This window comes from Nematolebias whitei, chromosome 20, assembly GCF_014905685.2.
Source record: "Nematolebias whitei isolate Nwh7 chromosome 20, NemWhi1, whole genome shotgun sequence".
NCBI lineage: Eukaryota > Metazoa > Chordata > Actinopteri > Cyprinodontiformes > Rivulidae > Nematolebias > Nematolebias whitei.
Window position 1 is genome coordinate 33,678,733 of NC_056517.1, and position 24,787 is coordinate 33,703,519.

Genomic DNA, 24,787 nt, shown 5'->3' on the forward strand with positions numbered 1-24,787 from the left:
CTTTAGGCTAGTCTTTAGTTACATTTAGGTTTAGTTAACCTATTATTACTTAAGCTCTTAGCCAAATTTTTGCTACTTTTAGCTAGAATTCTGCTACTTTTAAATTTAGTTAACCTATTACTTAAGTTCTTAGACAAACTTTTGCTACTTTTAGGTTTAATCTATTGTTACATAAGCTTTTAGTCAACCTTTTGCTACTTTTATAAATTAGCTAGCTTAATGCAACTTTTAGCTAACCGTTTACTTAATTTAGGTTGTTTATTTTTTTGCTTCTTTGGGGTTTTAATTAGCATTTTGTTCCTTTTACCACCATTTTGCTACTTTTAGCTAGAACTTTGCTTTTAGGTTTAGTTAACCTATTGTTACTTAAGCTTTTAGTCAAACATTTGGTACTTTTAGAAATTAATGCTACTTTAGCTAACCTTTTACTTCACTTAATTAGGTTTGCTACTTTTGCGTTTTATTTAGCTTTTTGTTCCTATTACCACCACTTAGCTGCTTTTAGCTAGACTTGCATTACTTTAGCTTTCATCTTGCCTTTTGTAACTTTAGCTTTAAGCTAGCTTTTTTTTTTTTAGATAATCTCTTGCTGTTTTTAGGTAGGATTTGCTTTAAACTTTTATCTAACATTTATTATTTTTGACTTCAAGATAGTTTAGCTTTTTTGCAGCCAGTGTTTTACTCATTTTAGCTTTTATCTAAATGTATGCTTCTTTTAGCTTTGACAGTTCAGTTTCAGCTATTGTAGTAAATTTCAGCAAAGTGATTCAACAACTCTGCATTCACACCTCATCTTTACAGAAAATGTGATTTTTCTAGTTTTCTTTTAAATTTTGATCAGTACACCGGCTATGTTTTAGTCTTAACATGAAATAAGCTAGCCTTTTGCTACTTTGAGTACGACCTAACGATAAGCTAGTGTATCTCTACTTTTAGTTATGCGTTAGCTAAAATTATGCTACTTTTAGCTAGCCTGAAAACTGGACAAAAACCAAAAACTGTCTTTAATACACAAAAGGTGCTTCAGAAAATCAAACGCGTACACGCACAGGAACAGAACCAGGCATGAAGTCAAAGACAAAGCACAGACGTCCAACAGAAAACAGCTGAAGCAGGTAATCGATGCAACAGAGCTCAGGTTTGAACAGGGAGCAAACCCAACAGGAAACAGTGCTACAAAATAAAACAGGAAGTCGATATAAACAAGCACATTGAAAGCAAGAAACTTCAGATTACAAATAATCTAGAAATCACAAAGCAAATTAAAATTGTGACATTTATGTGTAAATGAACGGGGTTGGGGTTAAATTAGGACCAGAGACACGATTCTGTGGGCCACACCTGGTCTTTGAGCTCCCCGACGTAAGCCCTGTACAGCTTGTCCGAGTTGTTGACCATCTCACTTGGATGAACTTCTGCAAGAACTCCCAACAGCTCATAGATCTTACCCAGAACTGTGGTGAAAGGCACAATCCAGATCAATTCAAATCGGTACGAGCCGAATAAAAGCGTTAGACGTGACACTTCGGACCAACGAGCGGACTCACCCGAGTCTGGCAACTTGCTCTTCTGGCAAAGCTCGCTGTAAAATTTGTTGAATATTTCACCGATTCGGAAATCTGCAGCGACGCTGGACGCCTTCGTCATTTGGAGAACCTGCGGAGATGTCCACAACAAACCAAAAATTAATATTTATTTAGCCCTATATCATGCAAAATATTAATATTGGAAGTAATGTAGGCTTTACAGTCCCATCTGCATATTACTCCAGAAGGATTCATAGACGTATAATCAAAGGGCTGCGTATTAAATTTAAAAATGTATTCTTACAATCAGAGTATTTGTAAACATTTCCAGGATTTTTCTTCCATTTCCTGTTTGGACAAGTTACGTGTAAACATTTTAGATGTTTAATGAAGAGTTTGTTTCAATAAAATTATTATTTTTGATTTGTTTGTATTTAAGGACATGGGGGACCGGATGGAGATAATCAGAGGGCCACTTCTGGCCCCCGGGCCGTACGTTGCCCATGTGAGGTTTAAAGGTTTTCAATTAGAAACTCAAAAATGAAAATATTACTGACCAAAACCTTAAACTCTGGGATGTCGTGAAAAATGTTCAGCTTGTCTGAGCAGCATTAAAAAAAAATCTCAAATTAAACTTTGCTTTTTTTAATCTGGTAATGTTTTTCCATACATTCCCAGGTCGGGATATTACTAAAACCAACTTTTTGACTTTTCAAAACAAACGAAGAGCTCTGATATTAGCAGAAGTAAAACAAACGGTCATTCTGTTTCCTTCATCCGGTCTAAGAACAAAAAAAAAAAAAAAAACACTTTGATAACCTTTATAAGGAGCTCCAGCAGCGGCGTTCGACATTTGGCCAGTTTCTCCTTCGTGTACACAACCATGCACACGTCCTGCGGAACAAAAACAAATAAAACATTGTGTAAATAGAGGGCGGAGCTAGGCCTGTTAGGATAACAAATTTTGCTGGGCGATTAATTGTCTCAGAAATTATTGCGATAAACGATAATATTGTTTGAAATCTGACAATAATTAGTAATTATTAGTCAAATTTAAGAAGAAATGTTGGTTAATTTTATTTTGTGTGTTGTACCTTTTTTGACCACCGGATGGCAGTATAAGACTGTTTGAACCGAAGGATGGATAGCGTGAGGGAGCGAGCAGCGTGTCTCTAAGAAAAATGGGAGGGAGGCCCCTTGACATGATGTGGGCTGTCCCTCTTTGGTTCTCAAAATGGCGGACGCTCGGTGTGGTTTAAGCTCTTTAGCATAGCATTTGTCACACAAAGCTTTTAATAAAATAAAATAAAAAAACAAGTAAACAAGTTCTCAGCTTCTTTTTGCAGAGAAAAACAACTTTTTACACGAAGGCACGGGTTTCAACTGTGAATTTTGGAGCTTCGACAAGACAGAGGTTTTTTTTCTCCGAGGTCAGCCTGTTAGCTTGTAGCTTAGCTTTTCAGCTTAGCTGCTTTTAACGATCCAAAAAACACGATTTTGGACGTTACAACGGATTTTAAAGAGAAAGGGAGGGGTCAGTGAAGAGCACCGGAGTTGAGACTTTTGTCATCCAGTGTCTTCAGTAGAAAGAGAGAGAGACTCGAAGAAACGATAAAGCCGATAAATGAAAATGAGGTAGATGATTTTCATTTATCATGCGATTAATTGATTTATTGTTTATCGTGACAGGCCTAGGCGGAGCCACGTGTTTAGTCAGTCGTCTTACTCGTATGTCGGTGGCGTAGGACTTCTCCCAACCTCTGACTCTCGGTGACAGCTTGTCCAAAAACTTCTCCAGAAACTGCAAGATTTCCACCCGGGTGTCCCGCAGCTGGAAATACATATATAGTTTTAGATGTTTGAACGTATCACTTGACGACGGGATTATTTACTCTTACCTCATCGAAGGACAGGGACTTCCTGAGGAAGCTGAGGAGTCCATGATCCTTGGAGAACAACAGAGATGCCTGCAAAGCTAGATCAGAAGTTAAATTTTTACATTTGGTGTACATCTGACAGCACCACAACCTTTAAAAATATTTGTTCTGGACATACTACAACAAGAGAAATTGCATTTCCTGTGTGAATGCTTATTGCTGAAAAACAGCTGAAATTAGCTAACAACATGCTGAGATGTAGCTGAAATGGAAGAACAAACATAAATCAGTAGAAGAAAGAAAGAACTCAAAAGTTGAAATGAGTGCAAAATGTGAAATTAGCTGAAAAAGCTAATATTAGCATAAAAATGGCTAAACAGTAGCTGGAATAACCGAAACTAGCAGAAATAAGCTGAAAGGAGCATAACAAGTTGAAATTAGCAGAAATAATTTAGGTAGGCTGAAAGTAGCAGAAATTACCATGAAAAACTTAAATTTATCTGAAAACAGCTTAAATTAGCTAAAATATGCTAAAAAGCTAGCTGAAAAAGTAGAACAACCTTAAATTAGCATAAGAAAGCAGAAATAACATGGCTGACTTATTAGGCTGAAAGAAGCAGAAATGAGAACAAAAAAGTGGAAATCTAAAAAAAAAAAAAGCTGACATTAGTATAAAACCAGCTGAAAAGTAGCTAAAACAGCAGAAAGAAGCTTAAATTACAAGAAGGAAGTGGAGAGAGCACATTTTTGCTGAATTAGGCTAAAAAAGTTTAAATGAGTGCAACAAATCTGGAATTAGCTGTAAAAGCTAAAACTAACATAAAAACAGCTAAATAGTAGCTGAAACAGCAGAAAAAGTTGAAATTTGCAGGAATAATCTGAAGGGAGAATAACAAGATGAAATGAGCAGGGATAAGTTAGAAGAAGCACAAAATGTTGTAGTTAGCAGAGAGATCCTGAAACAAGCACAAAACAGCTGAAAGAACAGCTGAAAATAGCTGGAAAAGGTTTAAGTTTGCACAAGGAAGCTGAAAGAAGCTGAAGCAGAACAAAATGTGAAAGGAGCAGTGAAAGGTTGTAAACACATCTAAAGATTTGAAGGATGTAAAATGAGCTCAATTCATTTCAGAAAAAAAGTGGCAGAAAAGACTAAATATTTCTAAAAGCTAAAGTTGCACCAATACCAAAAGTCACAGCACCCTTCTCCTGAATGAGCCGAATGTTTTGATTTATCATTTGTTGAAACAGACCAAAAAGTGTGGAACAAAGATGCCGAAAAACATTTTAGAAAAATGGATCACTGAAGTCCAGAGGAGCCAGTTGAGGTGGTTCAGGCATCTGGTAAGGATGCTCCCTGGACTCCTCCCTAGGGAGGTGCTTCAGACATGTCCAACTGGGAGGAGACCCCGGGGAAGACCCAGGACACACTGGAGAGACGATGTCTCTTGGTTGGCCTGGGAACGCCTTGGAATCCTCCCAGAAGAGCTGGAAGAGGAGGCTGTGGAAAGAGATGTCTGGGCTTCCCTGCTCAAGCTGCTGCCTCCGCGACCTGACTTCGGAATAAGCGGAAGATGATGGATGGATGGATGGATGGATGGATGGATGGATCACTACAGTGTGAATGCTTCACAAGCATTCACACAAACGTGTTTGCCGATGACACTAATGTATTCCTTCCAGGAAGTATATATTCCCTTCCACACCCAAAGGGTTTGCCTTTGGGTGTCTGTGCCTCCAAGTGGAGGCATCCCAGATGCATTCCAGTCTGAACCACCTCATCCGACTCCTTTCGTTGTGGAGGAGCAAAGGCTCCAGACCGAGCTCCCCCGGGAGGACGGAGCTCCTCGCCTCAGCTGTAAGGCTGCGTGTATCCAGGATCTTGTTCTTTGGGTCTTGATCCAAACCTCACGAGCGTAAGTGCAGGTAGCAATGTATACGGACCAGTAAATCAGGAGCTTTGACCGTCAGCTCAGCTGCTTCTTCAGCCAGACAGACCAGAGCAACGTCCTCATTACTGTAGACGAAGGCTCCTGCTCCATCCTGTCATCACTGGTGAACAAGACTTGCACATACTCGCTCCTCCTTGGGGAAAAGACTCATTCCAGACCCAAAACGAACATTCCACCCTTTTCCCCGTTTCAGAACCGTGACCTAAGACTGGCCCAGCATACGCCGAAGGTCGTGGCTTGAAGATGCCACAGGAGCCACATCATCTGCAAAAAGCAGACACAAGACCCTGAGGTTCCAAAACAAGACCCCATCCTCTCCTCGACTGAGCCTTGAGGTTCTGAGGACCACAAACAGGATCTGAGTGGGAACGAGCTCAACTTTGAGTTGAGGATGCAGAACTTTGGTTTTACAGGGACCAGACAGCTCTGCTCTCTCAACCCAAGAACCCTCATACACCCTCCACAAAGTGCCTCAAGGAACATGGTTATAAACCTTCTTCAGATCCATAAAACACAATCAGACCGAAGAACCAAACTCCAATGACCCCCTTAGGAACTCCACAAGAGTAAAGATCTGGTCCACAACCAGATTCAAGCCCCACTGCCCCTCCTGAATCAGAGATTCAACAATAAATTGGAACCCACCCTTCATCGCCCTGAAAGACATCAGCAACAACCTCAGAGGAGATCAACTGTTGGTGCACATAAATCTGGGAAGGGTCAAAGGTCAAAGTGCCTCTTAACTCTAAAAACAACATGGCAGCATGGATTAGGTTTAAATTTAATCTGAAAGAACCACAAAACTCAAGGATCAAATCCAAACCAAGATCAAAAACTGAAGCAAACACAGCATGTCAACTGTGAAGCACGGTGGTGGAGGGCTGATGATCAGGGATTAAGCAGCCACTGAGCTAACTGATGTTCAAAGTTTGAAGTGATTTCTGTAAGACGAATTGATGAGCCACACTTTAGATCCACAGAGCACCTTTTCTTCCGTGTGTTTCATCGCTAGTTCCCAACAGAAACGCTTCTGAATTAAAATCGTCATTTTTTTAAATGGAGTTTGGCGAGGTTTATAAGTGAACTGCGTCTTACCGAGGTCAGTTTCGGTGGATGTTAGCATGCACTCTTGTCCCAAATCACCGATGATATCGTGACATTTCAAAGCTGCGGAGCGTAAGTCTGTGTCTGAAAGTGACTCGTGAACTTTCAGAAGAAGTCCTTGGATCCCCGAAGCGGCGCTGCTGCTCTGGGAGGACATGACTGCCGAACCGAGTTGGATCTAAAACTCGCAAGACCGCTTCACTTCAGCTAAAACCACAGCTTTGGTTCTCTGTCCGAAGTAGCCGAAAAACGGGTTTTCAAGTTTCCAGCGCGCATATTAACAATTGAATGCAACACCCGGAAGAACGAGGACAGGATGCAGCCTGGGAACATTTCAGAATAAAATATTTAAACAAAATCAAGCAGAGATTTAAACTTTGGACGTAACAAAAACATTAACCCGTTATAATAAATAATTCCAGAGTCTTTATTACTTTGATTCTACAGTTACATATATCGGTGAGTCTTGACGCAGACCAATCAATTTTCAAACACAAACTTACTTTGAAGTTACAACCGGAAATGGAAGCGTTTAATAGGCAAGTTTGGGTAAATGTCTCCCTCTAGTGGTCATAATGAGAATCACATAAATAATAAAATGTTTTCATGTTTTATTTATTTATTATTATTATTAAAAAATGTATAGGACTGTGATGTGCTAAATTAAATCTACAATGCCTAACGCTCATTATTATTATTATTATTATGCATTAGTATCAAATTGTATTTTTGTTGGCATATTGATTAAATTGAATGTATTTGACCGAAAATAGAAGCGAAACAGTCGATAGAATCTGAGAATAAAGACAATCAAGCCTGATTCATATGAAGACAAATTGGTTCATTTATTTAAAGAAAAAAAAAAAAAAGAAGCAGGCTCCAGGTTTATCTTTTCGTGTGGGAAAATATTGTTGTATGTCAAATTAAATACTAACACACAAAGGAAATGTATGGATTTGAAGCATCTAGTCACACTTTGAACTCATGTATTTTGTTTTAAATTGTAAATCCCTTGCGCGTAATCAGCCTGAAATTAAATATCTGAATTTTCTTTAGGAAAAGAAACGTTTGTGTGTGTGTGTGATTTATTACTTGATAAATCTGATCTAAATTTCATGTCTGATATTCTTCTAGTAATAGCTTTCAGAGCCTTCAAAAAAAGATTAATCTGTGGGATCTGCTTGCAAAAATAAATATTTCTTACAATATAGCACAAGTAGTGTGAAATTATTAAAATTGACCTTAAACAAACAGCTGATTACAGGTCAATACCACATTGAACACAAGCTGCACTACACAAGACTCACCAGCAGAGGGCAGTCGTGCAACGCCGCAAAGTTCTTAAATTAAATCTAGGCAGAAACTTTATTATATTTTATTTTTATTATAAATAAATAGAAGATGATCAGTGATGAGAACAAAATGAGTCGTACGTTTTATATGAACACAATTAAGATGTTTTATTTATTTAGTTTTTTTTAATTTAAATAATGTTCCTTAATTTCCTAAACTTTCCACATAATAGAGGGAATATATTTTTTAAAACTAGGTAACGTTTTATTTAAATTTATATTACTTTTACACATACATCTGACTTCTCTTAGTTTTCGGTGTTTAAAGGTTTAACATTATGTTTAAGGATTTTGTGATATAAGTGTTGTGATTTATTTAAAGCTGCTGTCTGTCTCGACAAAGACCATTTTTGTAAAAACTAAATGAATTTCAAGAGTTTTATGCATACAATCACAGCTTTAGAAATATTTAATGTAAACAACAAACCAAAAATACCAACAACAACAACAAAAAATTTGAGTTAAATTGGACGTTTCATTTTTAGTAAAGTTAAAATATTCAGTTTCGGAAGTAGTAAAAAAAATTTCAACATAAAACCCTCAAGCACAGCGGTTTATGAACTTTTAAGCTGTTTACGATTAAATTGAAAAATGGCGGAAACTTTTACCAGCAACTGTTGCTGTTGAAAATTATACAAAGAGCAGCGCTCAGCCTATATTTAATTGTCATTTGTCAATTTGATTGTCATGATTTTATACAGATGACAATCAGTTAAAACTAAATATTCATTTGGAAACCGTTTCAAGCTAATTTATTTAATATAGATTCTGAATTCTGGTCTGCCAACATTTTATTTTCGAATCACCTGATTTTCCTCGTCAGGTTATATTTTGAATTATATTATATTTTGGTTATATTTTTTTTTTTATTGTTGGATGTAACTGGGACCCTGTGTACATAATTTCGCTCCACCACATGTACCACATGAGGTGCGAATGACAATAAAGAAACTCTGACTCTGACTCTGACTCTGACTCTGACTCTGAAAGGCTGAACAGGAAGTGTGCGGCTCTACTGCGCATGCTCGGCAGCGCAGCGCTTCAGGCAGCTACCTGTTCCTGGAGGAGGCTCCACGGAAACATTCCTCAGCGCGTGCACAGAGACACGGTCATCACAAGCTGCAGTTGACGTCACATGGAGAAGGGAGCGGGACGGCGAACGAGCGGAGTTTGTGGGATCATTTATCATTTTTCTTTTTGGACCGTCGGATCTAAATAATTTTAATCTTTTATTTTTTTTAAGATATACATTTTCGGCGATGTTTAAAGGTCCAACGGCAGGTGAGTTATTTCTGCTACTAGCTTAAAACTTCCCTCCGCTGCAGTTCGTCCGCGTTCAAAACAAAGTTAAAACTGCGCAAAACGTTCACAATAAAACTTTTTTTTTGTTCTTTAAATAAAAAAATAAAAAAATCTGACCTTTTCTGTCATTTACACACGAGTTGAGCGAACTCTTATGAACTTTGTGTGTCATAAACAAACAGATTAGTGTGTTTCTGCTCCGCTATGGGTAATTAAACCGTAAGAAAAGTGGACATTTAAGTTCACTGAAAGCTCTTTTTTAAATTTTTTTAGAGCCGAATTAACTATTGAACTTTAATAAATATTTTACATTGAACGTGATAAAAATCGAAGTGATTTTACTGTTGAATGAAGCACAAATAATTAAAATTTCGGATATTTCGATAGAAGTTTCACGTTGATTTTGACTTGGAAGCGTGCAGAGGGGTATAGGTTACATTTTAAGTGTTAAAAAGCAAAAAAACAATCAAACCCTGAGCTTTAATTTGACTCTTTAGATGAAAAATTGACATACACATATAAATATGTTTATAAGCATTACTATATGTATGGTGTTTTACTCCTTATTGTGAATTTAAGAGGAAAAAGAGGGTTGGATTTTGTCAGCAGATTACTTAAATACTATATTTTAAGCTTCTGTTCCAGGAAATGTGTCACCTGTTTGTGACCTCACTTGTTGATGTGTGTTAGCCATGAACAGGTAATGATGTCATGAAGTTGCAGCTGGATCTGGTCAGAATTAAGGTTCTGCTCTCTGCTCCGTAGAGTTCTTCATGCAGTGAACGAAGGAACCCTGACGTTCAGACCCGGGGCCCGCGGGACCCAGAAGGCATGCTGGCGGCGATGCTGCGCCAGAGTTCTGGTGGAGGATCGGGTGGCGGTGGTGTCAGTGCAACTAAACCCTCTCTGGGCTCTCGGCTCTCCAGCTCCAGCTTGGGTTCGGGAGGATCTGCCAGGGTCAGCAAGAGCGGTTCCGTCAGCCCGGACAGCACCGACGCCCCCACAGCCGACCCACACTACATCATGCAGCTGGTCAGCGACGTGCGCAGGTTTGCCGATGTGCTCCTGCAGCTCAAAGAGGTGTTCAACTCTAAAGGTGGGTTGATAATTGGACCACCAGCTTGTTCTGGTGCTGGTGTGACCCGGCCGACACGTCTCGTTCTCACAGCTTTAATAACCGTTTACAGAGGTGCGGCCCGGTTGTTCAAACCCAGGTCCGACCCACGAGTCGTTTCTGGGCTTGTGATGTTTTCAAAGTGCCATTGAAGAGAACCTGTGAAGAATTTGTTTCCACAACACGGGATGTGGGCTTAGCAGCAAAACAACCCCATGTCCTTTCTGCTTTATACTCAAATAACTCCTAGTATCGTGCATGAGATATTTTGCTAACAGACAAACCACAAACCATTCACTCTTCCTGATAAAGTCGGATCTTGTGGCTCGGTTTGGGAGAACAGTTGAAGAGTTTTCCAGCAGAATCCCGGGGCCTCGACCCGTCGGTCAGTCAACCCGTGTTATCTCACTTTATTTGAGTTCTTGTCTCCGGTAAAGTCAAAGTCAGTGCACGTTTCAGCAAAACACCCCAGACCTTTAATTTGTCGCATTGATAAACCCGTGGAGATCGAGTCATAGCTGTCGACAAACCATAAAGTAAATCATATTTATGAGTTTTCAGATGGTGATAAAAGGCAGAACTGATGACAGGTCCACGTCTGCTGCTGCTGCTGCGATTGACTTTTTATGCGGCTGCTTACAACCCACGTTTGGTCACTCTTCAGACTCGATAACGAAGCTCTAAATGAGTTAAAAGTCTCTTTTTTCCACGTTTTATCATCGTCTGCTCATATTGCTTGTGTTGTTACCAAACTCTTTCATGAATTACTGGACTTATTTGGTTAAATCTTGCAGGAAATAATAATTTCTCATAAACTTTTAGAGTCATTCGGGTTCAAGATGGCCTCCACAGCCAAACAACGTAAAAAAAAATAAAAAAGCAGCTTTAATTTATTTAAATTTTAATGCACAGCTATAAGGAGACTGAGAGAACACAAGCAAGCATGTTGACTGATTTAAGATTTTATTAGAAAAGATTTAAAACCAGTTTGTAATCAGCTCTTTTTTTAAAATAAAAACAAATTTATTTATGGTTACGTTTACGATAAAGACCAAAGTTCATGCTCAATAATCCAGGTACCAATGTTCAGTCAGCAAAAAATAAGAAACCGTGAAGATGACCTGAGATGTTTCATCCTTCATCCAAAGGACTTCTTCAGTCCGAGGAGCCGCAAACAAACTGGAGTCCCACAAATATCACACTCCTGTAGTGGAAAAAAAACCAGTTTGCGGGTGATAAGATGGTTTCTGGGGCTCGCCCTCTCCCTCGTCAGCTCCTCTGAAGCAATCATGGCAGAATGGTTCAAAACACAATAATGGCTGAAATTTTGATTTAATCACAAGTACTGAGAATAACTAACCAGAGCCAAGTGTGTGCTAAAACACTCAACAGGTGCTTTGAGATTTATTTCTTGTTCTGAAGTGTTTCGGCTTTATTTGTTACCACTCCTCAGCTGTTCGGCTCTTTTTAAGAGCCTGACGAGCTGAAGTTAGCATTTAAACCGAGTTCTGCTGGAGGGTTCTTCCTGTTAAAAGGGAGTTTTTCCTTTCCACTGTTGCCTTTGTGCTTGCTCAGGACGGGCGACTGTGACGAAGTGAAGACTCCGAGCTATCTGCTGGATCCTTGGATAAATAATGTTATTAAATGACTTTTATATACAGTAGTCCCTCATTTATCGCGGGGGATCCGTACCCTAAAGCCCCGTGATGAGTGAAAAAAGAAGTAGGGATAGTAGTACAAGTAGTAAGTAATAGTTTATTTTAGTATTTATATATACCGGTGTGTGTGTGTGTGTGTGTGTATAAGGCATTTTAAACTCTTCCCATACTACTGCATTATTTTAAATCAATGGTTCTAAACGCTCTAAAAGAGCACTGGATGTCCTGTTGTGATTTCAGCTCTCTGCCTCCGCTGCTCTCAGCCACCTGCAAGCGTTTTTGGCCACGCCCACTTCTCCTTTCTGCACAAGAACAGCTGATCGGCTGCAGCAGGAAGTTTGTCCTGCAGTGTGGGCTGCGCAGAGGCGCAGCAGGTGCTAAATAATTTAAGTAATTTAATAATGAAGTAATTTATTTTAAATAAAAATTCCGTGCTGATCGTGCGGCTCATCCATCATTCAGCCAGTTGTGTGTCATGTCCAATCTTATTTTGAAAAACGAACCGCAAAGTAGCGAAGGGCTGCTGCATATGTGTCAAACTCAAGGCCCGGGGGCCAAACGTGGCCCTCGTTGACTTCTTCTCTGGCCCCCAAGATGATAAGTGAAACGTAAAAGACTTCTATCTCTTGAATTTTTTCAGTAATCTTTGATTATGATGTCGAAAGCACAACAGAAAACATCAAATGAGACCAATCAAACTCTTGTTGAGGAGCGTGTGACCAAGAAAAGATGCCGGGCATCTGATTTGAGTTCATGTAGTTTCTGAAATTGGCCCTTAGTTTGAAAAAGGTTGTAATTTTGGCCCCCTTTTGTAAGTGTTGGTCACCCCTGGGCTACTGTATATGAATTATACGATTTGGCTCCGCTGCATGTTGTTGAGGAACCGGTTTGTGATCCGCGCTCGAAATCCTAATTCTGCCCGTCGGTCCACTTTCCTTTTCAAGCAGCGAGTCTCTTAAGTCTTTAACTTTTATTTTCTGGGTGGGGCCAGGACAGTTTGAGGCTCTCGTTGCGAAGCTTTGAGTTTCAGGACGGTTGGGAGTCGGTGCGTTTCTCTGATTTATGACCGTATTGTTTGTGAAGAACATCACAATAGTTCAAAACCCGTTACTCTAAAAGTTTAGTTTTTGTTTCCCAGCCTGACAGAGCGCGCAGTCAGAACTCAGGGTCCTGAATCCTCCAACAGAGGCTTCATTCACAGTCAGTGATGTGAGACTGACACCCATTGTCCTGGTGGGGGTGGGGGTGGGGGGGGGTCGCATCTCCAGACCAGCATGCTTCTGCTATCTTTGAACAAAATGTTTCTTTCCCAAGTCAGGGATACTTTAAGGCTGCAGGATTGGTCCCCTGGGAGTTATACTCCATGTTTTATTTTTCTAGTGAAGCATTATCCTTAAATGGACACATTTTCACCGGGATGCTTCAGTTGTTGGGGACAAACGGCTGAATTTAGGTTTTCGCTTCTGTCTGGGAAAAGATCACTGGGCAATACAGCAAAAGCAATCAAGATTGTAACCATACACACAGCTCTGGAACAAATGAAATAATAATTATTATTAAAGTATTTCTACACGTATGACAGCCATTCCATCACAAGCACGCCTCATGCTACTTAACAAGGTACTGATCAGGTGACCACCTGAACCAGATCCTAATAATGAACCAGGACCAGCGGCATGAGCTCAAAGTAACTGGAACTGGAGAAATTGCATTTCCTGCAAAAATGCAGTGTGAATGTTTATTGTAGAAGAACTTGCTGAAAAAACAGCTGAAATTAGCTAAAATACATTCTGGACAGTAGCTGAAATGGAAGAACAAGCCTAGCTGAAATTAGCAAAAAAATAGCTGAAAAGTCAGAAGGAAGTAACTGAAATGAGCTAAAACATGTCAAATTAGCTGAAAATGCTAAAATTGACATCAAAAGAGCTAAATAGTAGCTGAAAGAGTGGAAAAAGCTGAAACTAACAGGAAAAAGTTGAAAGGAGCAGAACAAGCTGAAATTAGCATAAAGAAGTTAATTGGGCTGAAAGTAGCAGAACTTACCACAATAAACTTGAATTTATCTGAAAACAGCTGAAATTAGCCCCCAAAAATTCTAAAAAGGTAGCTGAAAAGTTGGAACATACTCATAAGAAAGAAGAAAGAATACATTTTTGTTGAAAGAAGCAGAAATTATCAGAAAAAAAGATGAAATTAGCAAGAAACTGCTGAAAAATAGCTTAAAAAAAGCAGAAAGAAGCTGAAATTACCAGAAGGACTTGGAAAGAGCACATTTTTGCTGAATTAGGCTGACAAAAGTTGAAATGATTGCAATAAATGTGGAATTAGTCAAAAAAGCTCAAATTAGCATAAAACAGCTAAATAGTAGCTGACACAGCAGAATAAGCTGAAAGGAGCATAAAAAGCTGAAATTATCAGAAAGAAGTTAGAAGCATAACAGTTTTGTAGTTAGCTGAAAAAAATCTTAAAGGATGAGAAAACAGCTGAAAGTAGCTGGAAAAAAGTTTAAAAAAGCTGAACCAGAACAAAATGTGAAAGGAGCAGTAAACGGTTGTAAACAGGTCTAAAGATATGAAGGATGGAAAATGAACTAAATTCATTATCTATGAGGAAAAGTGGCAGAAAAGGCTAAATATGTCAAAAAGCTAAAGTTGCACCGATACCAAAAGTCATAACAAGATTGTTCTGAAAGAGCTGAACGTTTTGATTCATGATTTGTTGATTCGGACAAAAACTGTGGAATGAAAACGGTGCAGAAAAATGTACAGATGAAAAATGGATCACAATAGTGTGAACGCTTCATAAACATTCACACAATAAAAAAATAAAATGAATAAATAAAGGGTTTGGTTTTTGTTTTTCTTGCAGAGGGTTCAGGTGTGCATCCAGACCTGAACCCCATTGAAAACCTCTGGATTGTGATCCAGAGGACGATGGATGGTCAGAAGTCATCAAAGCTGATTGATTTTTGCACGAGGAGCAGTAAAATATTCCCACAACCGCCTCCTAATAAAAACTGGTGGAGAGCACAGTAAGACAGCTGGGATCAAATAACAGGGTTTTTGCATCAAATATAAATTTCTGAAAGAAAAAAAATGAATATAAGCTTGTTCTTGTTGCAGTACTTTATCTTTGAAAACACTTTTCTGTTATTCGCACCATAAATAAATGATTTTCAGCAGAAGTTTGTCTGAAATGAGTGTTAGCTACCAGCGAGTCGTGGATGTGTTGGAGTAGCCAGCTTTAGAAAGTAATGGGTCTATTTTCAAGTGCAAGACTTGCAAAACTGCATTCTTGGCCGTGCATATTATTTTGTTTCCCACCTCGGCTGCTGCTCCTTATTCTGAGTGTTTATTTAGCAGATAAGCGGATTTGGAACTGTTTCTTCTGTCATAATTTAGTGATAACCCCCATGAACGATCTGGGAGCCACACTTCAGAGTTCCACCTTTTATGTTTCTCTGTTATTAACATTAACCATAGGCGTCACATCAATTATATGTGAATGGGATCTGTGTGTGCCCCCCCCCCCCCACACACACACACACACACATTCATACACATTTAAAATATATTATTTCGGACCCCCCCACATTTACCATGAAATAATAGTTCACCCAGCACTTTCTAATTCTTCGTGAACAAATCCATTCCACTTGATTAATAGGAGAATACTCAAACCACAAAAAATCCACTCCAGGTTTTCCACACCACTGCAGCGTTTCTCCTCAGTCATCTGCCTTGGCAGGGCGCTCACAGGGGGAGGAGGGGGACACACCTCTGCTTTGCGTGATAGCTAAGTGCCAAGTTAGTGATGGCAGTTGATGACAGGGGTGGGGGGGTGGGGGGATTAGGATGCGTGAGAGAAGCGGAGCGTGCTCTATTCCAGTGGTACCCAACCCTGGTCCTTGAGGAACACCATCTTGCATGTTTTAGTTGCTTCTCTGTTCCAACACACCTGATCTGAATGAATGGGTGATTAACAGGTGTCTGCAGGACTTGAGGAAGTAATTAAATCACTGAAACAGGTGTGTTGGAGCAGGGAAAGAACTAAAACATGCAGGATAGATAAGATGTTTGGAAATGATACTCTGTTCACACAAGGAGAGCTGTTGGTCAGGCTACTCCTTGTTACTCTCTAAAATAGTTATTGAATCAAGTGTTTACTTATGTGGGTAAACGTAGATGTTAAACAGCCCATTTACATGACAAATACTTTATTCATGTTTTTATGGGGGAAGACCCCCCCCACACACACACACACACATTACAAATGCGTCTGACGCGAAAGACACTAACTTTAAACAATGTTAATTTTTAAACATTTTTATTCCTGCTGCTTGGTTTAGATCTTTCTCGGGTTCGTGTAGGTGTTTTCCAGAGGATCAGCCAAAGGTCAGTGTTGGTGTTGCGATCTATTTCAGGAACAGGAGTGTTGTTGTTGCGGCACATCTTCATCTGTCAGGTGTGTCATCAGTGTTTTCATTGCTCTGAGCAGAATGACAATCAGCCGAATGTGTCAGCTGTGGAGGAATGAAAATTGCAACAATGATCGGTTCAACTGCTGAGCAGAGATCAGGGTGTTACCGCCAGGAAATCTGATTTGTTGAGCGTGATGCACCTTATGAAAGCCCACCACCGGAGGGTAAAGGCTGAAGAACCTCTTACTGTCCATGTCTGTTTATGTGTCAGTTTGTTAGCAAAATATATAATAATTTCATCAGTTGTTTTATATAATAATTTTTTGATTCCTGCTGAACTCAACTACCATCAGCGTCGAGTTGAAGATTTTTACTACTTCTTTAGTGTTTTTATTCTCTACCAATTAAACTTTTTTGTCTATTTTATAACATCAGCTTACTCTGCTAGCTCTGCGTTTTATTCCTTTTTGTTATTGCGACCCAAAAAAAAATAAAAAAAAAATAACACTGATCAGAAAGGGTGCCTTGAGATCTCATGAGCTTAAAACATCAAGTTGCAACTTTTATCAGTTTATTATCAGGGTTCCTAACCCTGGTCCTTGAGGAACACCATCTTACATGTTTTAGCTGTTTCCCTGCTTTGACACACCTGATTTGAATGATCTGGTGATTAACAGGCTTCGGCAGAACTTGAGGAAGTAATTATATCACTGATTCAGGTGTGTTGCATCAGGAAAACAGCTAAAATGTGCAGCGTGGTGTTCCTCAGGGACCAGGATTGGGAACCACTGGTTTATAGAAACATGTCAGGCACTAGGACCAGTTTCCCCCGCTACCTTAGGGGCGGCTGTGGCTGAGTGGTTAGAACAATCGTCCTCCAATGCAAGAGTTGGGGGTTCGAATCCACCAGCAGTCAAATGCTGAAGTGTTTCTGGGCAAGACACTGATCCCCTCGTTGCCTCCGATGTGTCTCATCAGTGTATGAATGTGATAAAGCTCTGATTAGTCTCTTTAGAATGATTTAGCTTTGTAGAGATCTAGTAGAGTGCCGTATGAATGGGTAAATGAGGCACAGATTGTAGTGTAAAGCGCTTTGAGTATCTTAAGATAGAAAGGTGCTATATAAGTACAGTCCATTTACCTTGTAGGCTCTGCAGCTGCGTGCTGAGAGGAAGAGACTGTTGTGCATTAATTGAACTGGAATTACCCTCTGTTCATGCGTCCATGTTGTGAGCTGGATAACTTGAAAAATAAGCAAAGTACAGACGTCCATTTTTGTGTGTGCCTGTATCTAGGCCTAAACAAGATCACTATTGAAAATTGAGTTGCCATGTCAAAATCCAAGATGGTCACCACCTTATATATATATATATATATATAAGCAAATCCCTCAGCAACGAGGGACGCCAGTGTACCTTTTGTTTCAGTTAGTTTAAAACAGAACACTTAACGAATAGTTCTCGGCACAATTCGTCGACTAGAAAGCTGAAAAAGTAACATTTGAACCTCCCGTTAATCTGTTGGAGTGGAGAGGAAAAGAGCTGCTCAGTTCTCCCCATCACCAACACGTTGTACAGGTATATTTATCAATGTGAGCAGCTTTGAAAACAACAAATAAAAAAAAACATGCTAAAGAGTTTCACTCTAATGTCCTGAGAGTTTCCGCAGCTCGCTCTTTCAGTCGAACTCCTCTAGTTTTCACTGCTCCATAGTCTGCTTGAATTTATGTTATCCACGTTATTTTTGTGTTTTCTTTTGTCATTTTAAAGTGACATGATTGCAGCTGTTCGAACTTTCATGGATTTAAATCAATAAAAAGGTGGTTAAAGTTCACGTTTATTGTCATTCGCATCACATGTGGTACATGAGGTGGAAAAAAAGTATGTACTCAAGATCCCAGTTACACCTAAAACTAGCAAAAATATAAAGTATAAAAAGAAACGGTGTATAAGGATCGAAGATATGCACTAAGGTATACGCTAAACAAGCGCCAAACGATACGCTAAAAGATATAAGATATAAGCTAAACACTAATAATGTAAAACAATTTGGCATATCAACAGCAGCCTGAGTCTGTCGTGAGCAGATATAGTAAGTATGAATGAATACAGCAGCATGAGATAATCAGCAGCACTGATATGTCACCAGTTAAAGTGGAATTACAGTGATTTTCCTAGTTAGAGATTTATGAGTCTAACAGCTTCAAGGTAGAAGCTGTTCCTCGGTCTAGTGGTTCTAGTGCACTGCAACCCTCTGCCTGAGGGTAGCGGGGCAAAAAGTGTGTGTGCTGGGTGAGTGGGGTCCTTCATGATGCAGGCGGCCCTCTTCCTGCATCTGGAGGTGTAGATGTCTGTGATGGTGGGGAGGCCGACTCCAACAGTGCAGCCTTCACCGCTCTCTGCAGAGCTTTTCTGTCTGGAAAATGTAAGATTTAAGAAATAATACATCTCTTAAACCGTTTACTCTGATTGATAAAAACAAGATATAATGAGAAAACTTAACATATATTTCTTTATATGTGCATATTTTTATGTCAACATGTAAAAAATGGGCAGTTCGCTCCTTTGTCAGCTGTCAGAGTCCTTGAGTTAATCAGTGTGGTTTTGATTTTTAATGATTAACGCACCTGATAAGACAGGTGTTGTATAAGCATCCTACACTAAAATACATGCACACTCAGAAACATGACGTAACTCGCGTTGAAGACGGCCCGTGTTGATTTAAAGGCCGGTTTTGTTTTGGTGTAAAAACAGCGTTTTCTCTTTGTGGAGCTCGTCTGAATGTTCTGTGGGAAAGCGTTTCTTCTCCGGAGTCCACAGAGGAAACCCCTCAGCTCCACTTCAGCGAGTCGAATCCTAAATCACCCCTTGTGAAATACCAACCTAAAATTAGCCTCACTTGGGCTTTTTCTCAGATCGTTCCAGACTTTCCTAATGGCTGCAGCTAAGCTTTGTTTAGTCACTTTATCCCACTGCGTCTGGGATCCACCGCCGCGGCCCAGCGAGGGCTTTTCTTCCCTCCAAACCGTTCCTTTTATGGCTTTTATGTTACTGATCAGCTGCTTAAAGTCTCTCTAAATCATCCTGAGGAGAGGACCAGGAGACTTTCTTCTTTCTTACATATCCTGCTTCGAAAGGTCTTCTAAAAATCCGGACTTGCGTTCGTCGCTGAGATTGAACTTAAACCATCTTTGGTTGAGAGTCGATGGAGTTCCAGCTGTTTTGGTCAAATTTGAGAAATAACAGGATACGCAATTTTAAATTTCAGCTTAATGTGTGTAAAGTTGTCAGAGTTACAGCCATTTTTGTAGATTTTTAAAAAAATTTATTTCAGCTGGCTGTAGCAGCCATCTTGAATGTGGCTGACCCCGTTCATTGTTTGTTCACGTTGCTTTTAAGGCAAATATTTTAAGCGTCTACACGCTCAAAATCATGAAAAATAAAACTTAGAGGTGTTTATATTCATTTTTAGATGCTGTTTTTCTGTAATTATAAGGATAAAAATCACGATTTGGTGGAAGGTGGTGCACATTTTCATGGAATAGTAATAGAAATTTTAAATGTTCTGAGCAAAGGTCTCGTTCAAAGAGACGAGCTTAGCGTTTGTGATGGGACCGTCTCTCGGCTACTACCACACCGCATTTTAGAACGGCATCTGTAAAATTGAGCCACTTTTTGGCAGCCATCTTGAATTGGTTTGAAGTGGTGAATGAGATATTTTGCTGACACACACAAACACGGGCGGAAACTCCTCGCTCCTTTTATCTGCAGGTGATAACAAGTCATCTTGTTAATCAAGCCTTTCAGGGTTTATTATATTAGCCTATTTAGCCTAATTGTTCCCGGTTATCCCAGTTTTAACGCTCGGATAATGTCTGTGCCCCCCACCCCCGTTTGTCTCAGATTAAAGTGAGTTCTGTTGTGGCATATGGCAGGTCCGTTTATCTCCTGAACAAAGCACGAAACGACCCTAATGAGCAGCACAGCCGCCAACGTACCTTCACTTCCTGCGAGTACAGGAAGCCCACACGTTGGGTTTAAAGGCCGGCCGAGACGTTTTCACCAAGGAGCTCCCCGTCGTTTTGTGTCTCCTTCCTTTTCTCCCCTCCCGGAGAGATTTATGTTTCTGGGCTCTATCTTTGTCCCGGGAGGCTGCCGATGTCTGCGGCACACTAAGGTTACGCTCCAGGATTCCCACACTGCCCCTGAGAGCCCAGGGTTTGTGGAAACATGGGAAAACTTCTGGCGCGTTCACACGGCGCTCTGTATTTATTATTGATGTAACGCTGAAGTAATCAGGATGCTTTAAAAGATCATTTGTTTTCTCAGTTGAGTGGAAATCTAGTTTTAAGAACAAAAATAGGATGGATTTAAGCAACTTGGTGTTTATAGGCCCTCCCCTTTACCCTCTGGGGTTAAAACGTCTAAAAAGATCCTAATAGGCTTAAAGATCCCCTTAATTTGTCCCTGTTCAGGATTAAAGGTCATCGGAATTAAACAAAGAAGCATTTATTTAGCAGATTTATCCCGCTACACCGCCTCTGTTGTCTAAAATATTAACCTAAAAATGCAAATTATGTTTGTATTTATTTAGAGTTTAGAGTAAAAGAACGTGCACAACAATAAAGTAACTACTAACTAGAGGAATGTCGTTTCACGTGAACGCTCCGTGTGAATGTTTATTGCTCGGTGATGTTTGCTGAAGCCAGCTGAAAAGGTTTCTCTGCTAAACTGTTAATATGAGTTGAATTTGAACAGCTGATATTTGCTGAAAGCAGCAGAAATGTGCATAAAAAGCTAAATAGGGCAGAAATGTAGCAGTATGCAGTAGTCCCTTGTTTATCACAGGGTTAAGAGGACCACGCCCCCTGCGATAAATGAAAAACCATGAAGTAGGGATACAGTAGTCCAAGTTCAAGTTTCGCTCCCAATCTCCCACCTTCTGTGTCAATAAACAATTATTTAAACTATTACAGTATTTAAATTTAAATTGTAGAGAAGAGAAGCGCAGCAGGCAGCAAAGGGTTAACCCCTTACAATTACACTGTAACAACTGACCATAGAAGTTCTAAAATAATTAAAAATAACTTATAACACTTCTATATTTTGTGATTATGACGATTTTACGATGTGACATGCTTTTAATTATAAGTTGGAAGACGAAAGTCGATCGGTGCATCTGGACAGCAAAGGGCTTCATGTAGCTGCTGCAGCCGGAGGAGAAATGTGGGCGTGGCAGAGAGGTGATCATGACAGGCTGCAGAGGGAGCTTCTCCCTGCACCTGTGGGCTTCACAAAGGTGCAACAGGTGCTAAATCATTTAAAATAATTTATTTTAAATAAACAATCCATGCCGCCCATGTGGCTCACCCATCAATCAGCCAAATGTGTGTCATGCCCACTCTTACTTTGAAAAACCTTGAAAGAGCGAGTCTGCAGAGGTCGAACCGCGAAGTAGCGAGGGACCACTGTTTGCTGAAATAGGCAGAGAGAGGCTAAATAGATTACAAAAAATATGAAATTAGCAAAATGTAAACTTTGGAATGAGCAAAAAAAAAAGCTGAAATTGGGAAACAAGTAACTGAAGAGGCTCAAAATTATGAAATTATTAAAACAAATTTTTTAAAAATGTCAGAAAAAGGCTAAAATTAGCAGAACAATATCTAAAAAGTAGCTGGAAAAGCAGAAAAAAGCTGAAATTGGCAAAAAAAAAAAGTTGAAATAAGCTAAAATTAGCAGGAAGAAGCTGAACTTGAACAAAAGATGAAATGAGCAGTAAAATATTGTAAACAGCTCAAAGTCAAGTCAAGTCATCTTTATTTGTAGAGCACAATTTAAAACAGATAAACTGTTATCAAAGTGCTTTGTGAAGAGACCTTCAGTTATTTTCAATTAGAAAGGCATGGCCAACAAAGCTAAATATTTCAAAAAAAGTAAAAATTTCACAAATGCCAAAAGTCAGCGCAGGAATGTCCTGAATGAGCCGAACGTTTTGATTCTTGGATTGTTGAAATAGCACAAAAACTGCGGAACGATTTGCTTGTCGAAAAACAAACGGAAGAAAAATGGATCTCAGCTGTGAGAACGATTCAGAAACATTCAGACTATTCTGCAGCCAAACGAACTCATGGTTCCCAACCCTGGTCCCTGAGGAACACCATCCTGCATGTTTTAGCTGTTTCCCTGCTCCAACACACCTGATTCAGTGATTTAATTATTTCCTCATGTTCTGCAGAAGCCTGTTAATTACCCATTCATTAAAATCAGGTGTGTCGGAGCAGAGAAACGACTAAAACATGCAGGATGGTGTTCCTCAAAGACTAGGGTTGGGACACCTACCTTAAAAAACACAAAAATGCCTATAACTTAGTCACCGTTCCAGATATTGAGCTAAAATTTGGCGAGGTAGTAGCTGAGAGTCCTTCACAACGCAGAGCGCTAACCGATCACACAAGAGCTTTGAGGAAAAAGCAATTTACTGTTAAACATGTTAGTTTTGCATATTTCTTAGTCATTTTGTTGCAACTATGAATGGCAGATTACAGCTTAACTGTTATTGCAACTAGAGCTTTATGTATGTTTGTCAACCAGCTTGTAAATTATAGCTGCAGTACTGTGTTTATGCTGCATGTTTAAGTGACAGCTGGTTGTTAAAGTGTAAAACTTCAGTCCTTTGCAGGTATTACAAATATGTCTTCATGCAGTACAAAAGTCCACATAGAACGCTCATTAGTGCTCATGCAGTGGTGCATCAGGAAAAAGGTGGATTTTTTAGTTTATAATAAGCCTTTTTTCTGTATTTGTGTGCCAATGAAGCCAGCCCTCTCACCTCCTGACAGGTGTGCAGAAAAAGGACAGTTTGTGCTCTTGTTGTGCCGATCTTCCCACATCTTTGGGAATGGACCTTTAGCCAAATGCCTGAATGTTTTGGCTGCCAGCTGGAGGTTGCACGGTGGGGGGATTTTGGAGCTTCTTTTAAAGGAAGCATAGCTGGAATGCCAGCTTCAGAGCTTTGCATCAACAGTGGGTGGCGATGTGTGTGTATGGTGGGATGGGGGGAGCATCTAGACAGAAAGGTTGCCTGTCTTTCCTCATGATGACAGACAGCTCCAAGGAGAAATAAAAGAGTGGGGCTCAAACTCTTCACTCCTCACTGTGTGTCTCGTTATTATGCTAAGGTTTTTGAAGTTTCAGGTTTGGAGTTAGAGTTTTAACCCAACGCAAATTAAACCTTGCTAAATTCAAGTCAACAAGCCTGACAAAAGCAGCTGCTTCCAGTGAGGTAACAACAAAAGCCCCCCCCATTAGGTGGAAGGTCCAGCCCTCAGATCTTTGTGCCTGCAGTCGGGGGGGAATGGCTTCAAAGGTTAAAATATGGGGAACGTTTCAGTTTGATCACAGAGGTCTGCCTTTTAGCAGCTGCGTGTAATCTGCTAATCTGTCTGATCCGTCGGCAGAGGTGGGGCAGGACCACCGACCACTGGAACCATGGTTGGGAGTGGGGGTGTTGAAGCTTGCATCGGCCACCCGTCGACGTGACTTTGCAAAGAGTTAAAAAAAAAATAGGCACATCCCAATCATTGTTTTTAACATTTTAACCCTGATACTGATCAGGAACGCTCAGTGATTCTATGATATTTACAGTCTGGTAAAAATGGGTACGTTTGAAGAATTGTTGCAACCGGCACCGGGTAGAGAGTCAAAAAATAAACGAGTCAGAGCGTCCTAGTGTCTAAATGTGTTCTATTGAAGTTAAGAGAATAAAACTGGCACAACTAATCAGCTGGGCTTAAACAGTTTGAAACTGAGATAAATTTGGTGAAACAATTACATTTAAAACTTAACTAGGGAAGCACGATGTTATCGGTACGGTCGGTATGGTATCTGTATCGGCCGATATTAGCGATAAAGTTAAATATCGGACATTGGCTATTCCATCAAAATAACTTGCTGATATAAAAGGCACTCTTTATATATATATATATATATATATATATATATATATATATATATATATAAATAAATTTGGTAGCAGGCCAAATTGACAAAGACCATGCAGAATAATGTAGTATTTTAATTCCACAGCAGAGAAAGCTGTGTAGTCTCTGTAACTAGGTCTAGGAAAAAGTGATATCGGTATTGGTATCGGTTATCGGCCAAATACATTTTAACTTATCAGCATATCAGATATTGGCCAAAAATCCAAAATTGTGCATCTCTAAACTTAGCATTACATGCTAATACAGCAAATTATACCCAGCAGCCCTTTGGCCACATCTAAACTTATTTATAACAAATAATAACTGAATCGATTGTTTCCTATTTGTGCCTTAAATAGTTCTCCTGAAGTAAAGATGTGAAATAAAGTTAGTCTTTAAATATTACAGTACACAGCCTTCAGGGTTGTCTCTCAACAATATCAAACTCAGTTGCGTCTTTTTTTATAATTGATAGCAAGTGCTACCTCTAAGCATTTCCAAGACGTT

General features: G+C 39.7%; 2 protein-coding genes across 2 annotated transcripts in view; one reads left to right on the top strand and one right to left on the bottom strand.

The window, feature by feature from the left end:
* Positions 1–6,613, bottom strand: part of prkdc (protein kinase, DNA-activated, catalytic subunit) — a 59,971-nt gene extending 53,358 nt beyond the window's left edge. Inside the window, exons 1-6 of the mRNA XM_037694155.1 lie at positions 6,448–6,613; positions 3,425–3,501; positions 3,253–3,357; positions 2,346–2,420; positions 1,548–1,656; positions 1,342–1,454 (exon numbers count right to left, since the gene is read on the bottom strand). Of these exons, the coding sequence (XP_037550083.1) occupies positions 1,342–1,454; positions 1,548–1,656; positions 2,346–2,420; positions 3,253–3,357; positions 3,425–3,501; positions 6,448–6,613 (645 nt within the window). The remainder of the gene's footprint in view (positions 1–1,341; positions 1,455–1,547; positions 1,657–2,345; positions 2,421–3,252; positions 3,358–3,424; positions 3,502–6,447) is intronic.
* Positions 6,614–9,941: 3,328 nt separating this feature from the next.
* The window catches only part of arhgap29a (Rho GTPase activating protein 29a), a 44,418-nt gene continuing 29,572 nt past the window's right edge, over positions 9,942–24,787 (top strand). The window contains exon 1 of the mRNA XM_037694157.1: positions 9,942–10,206. Coding sequence (XP_037550085.1) covers positions 9,942–10,206 — 265 coding nt within the window. The remainder of the gene's footprint in view (positions 10,207–24,787) is intronic.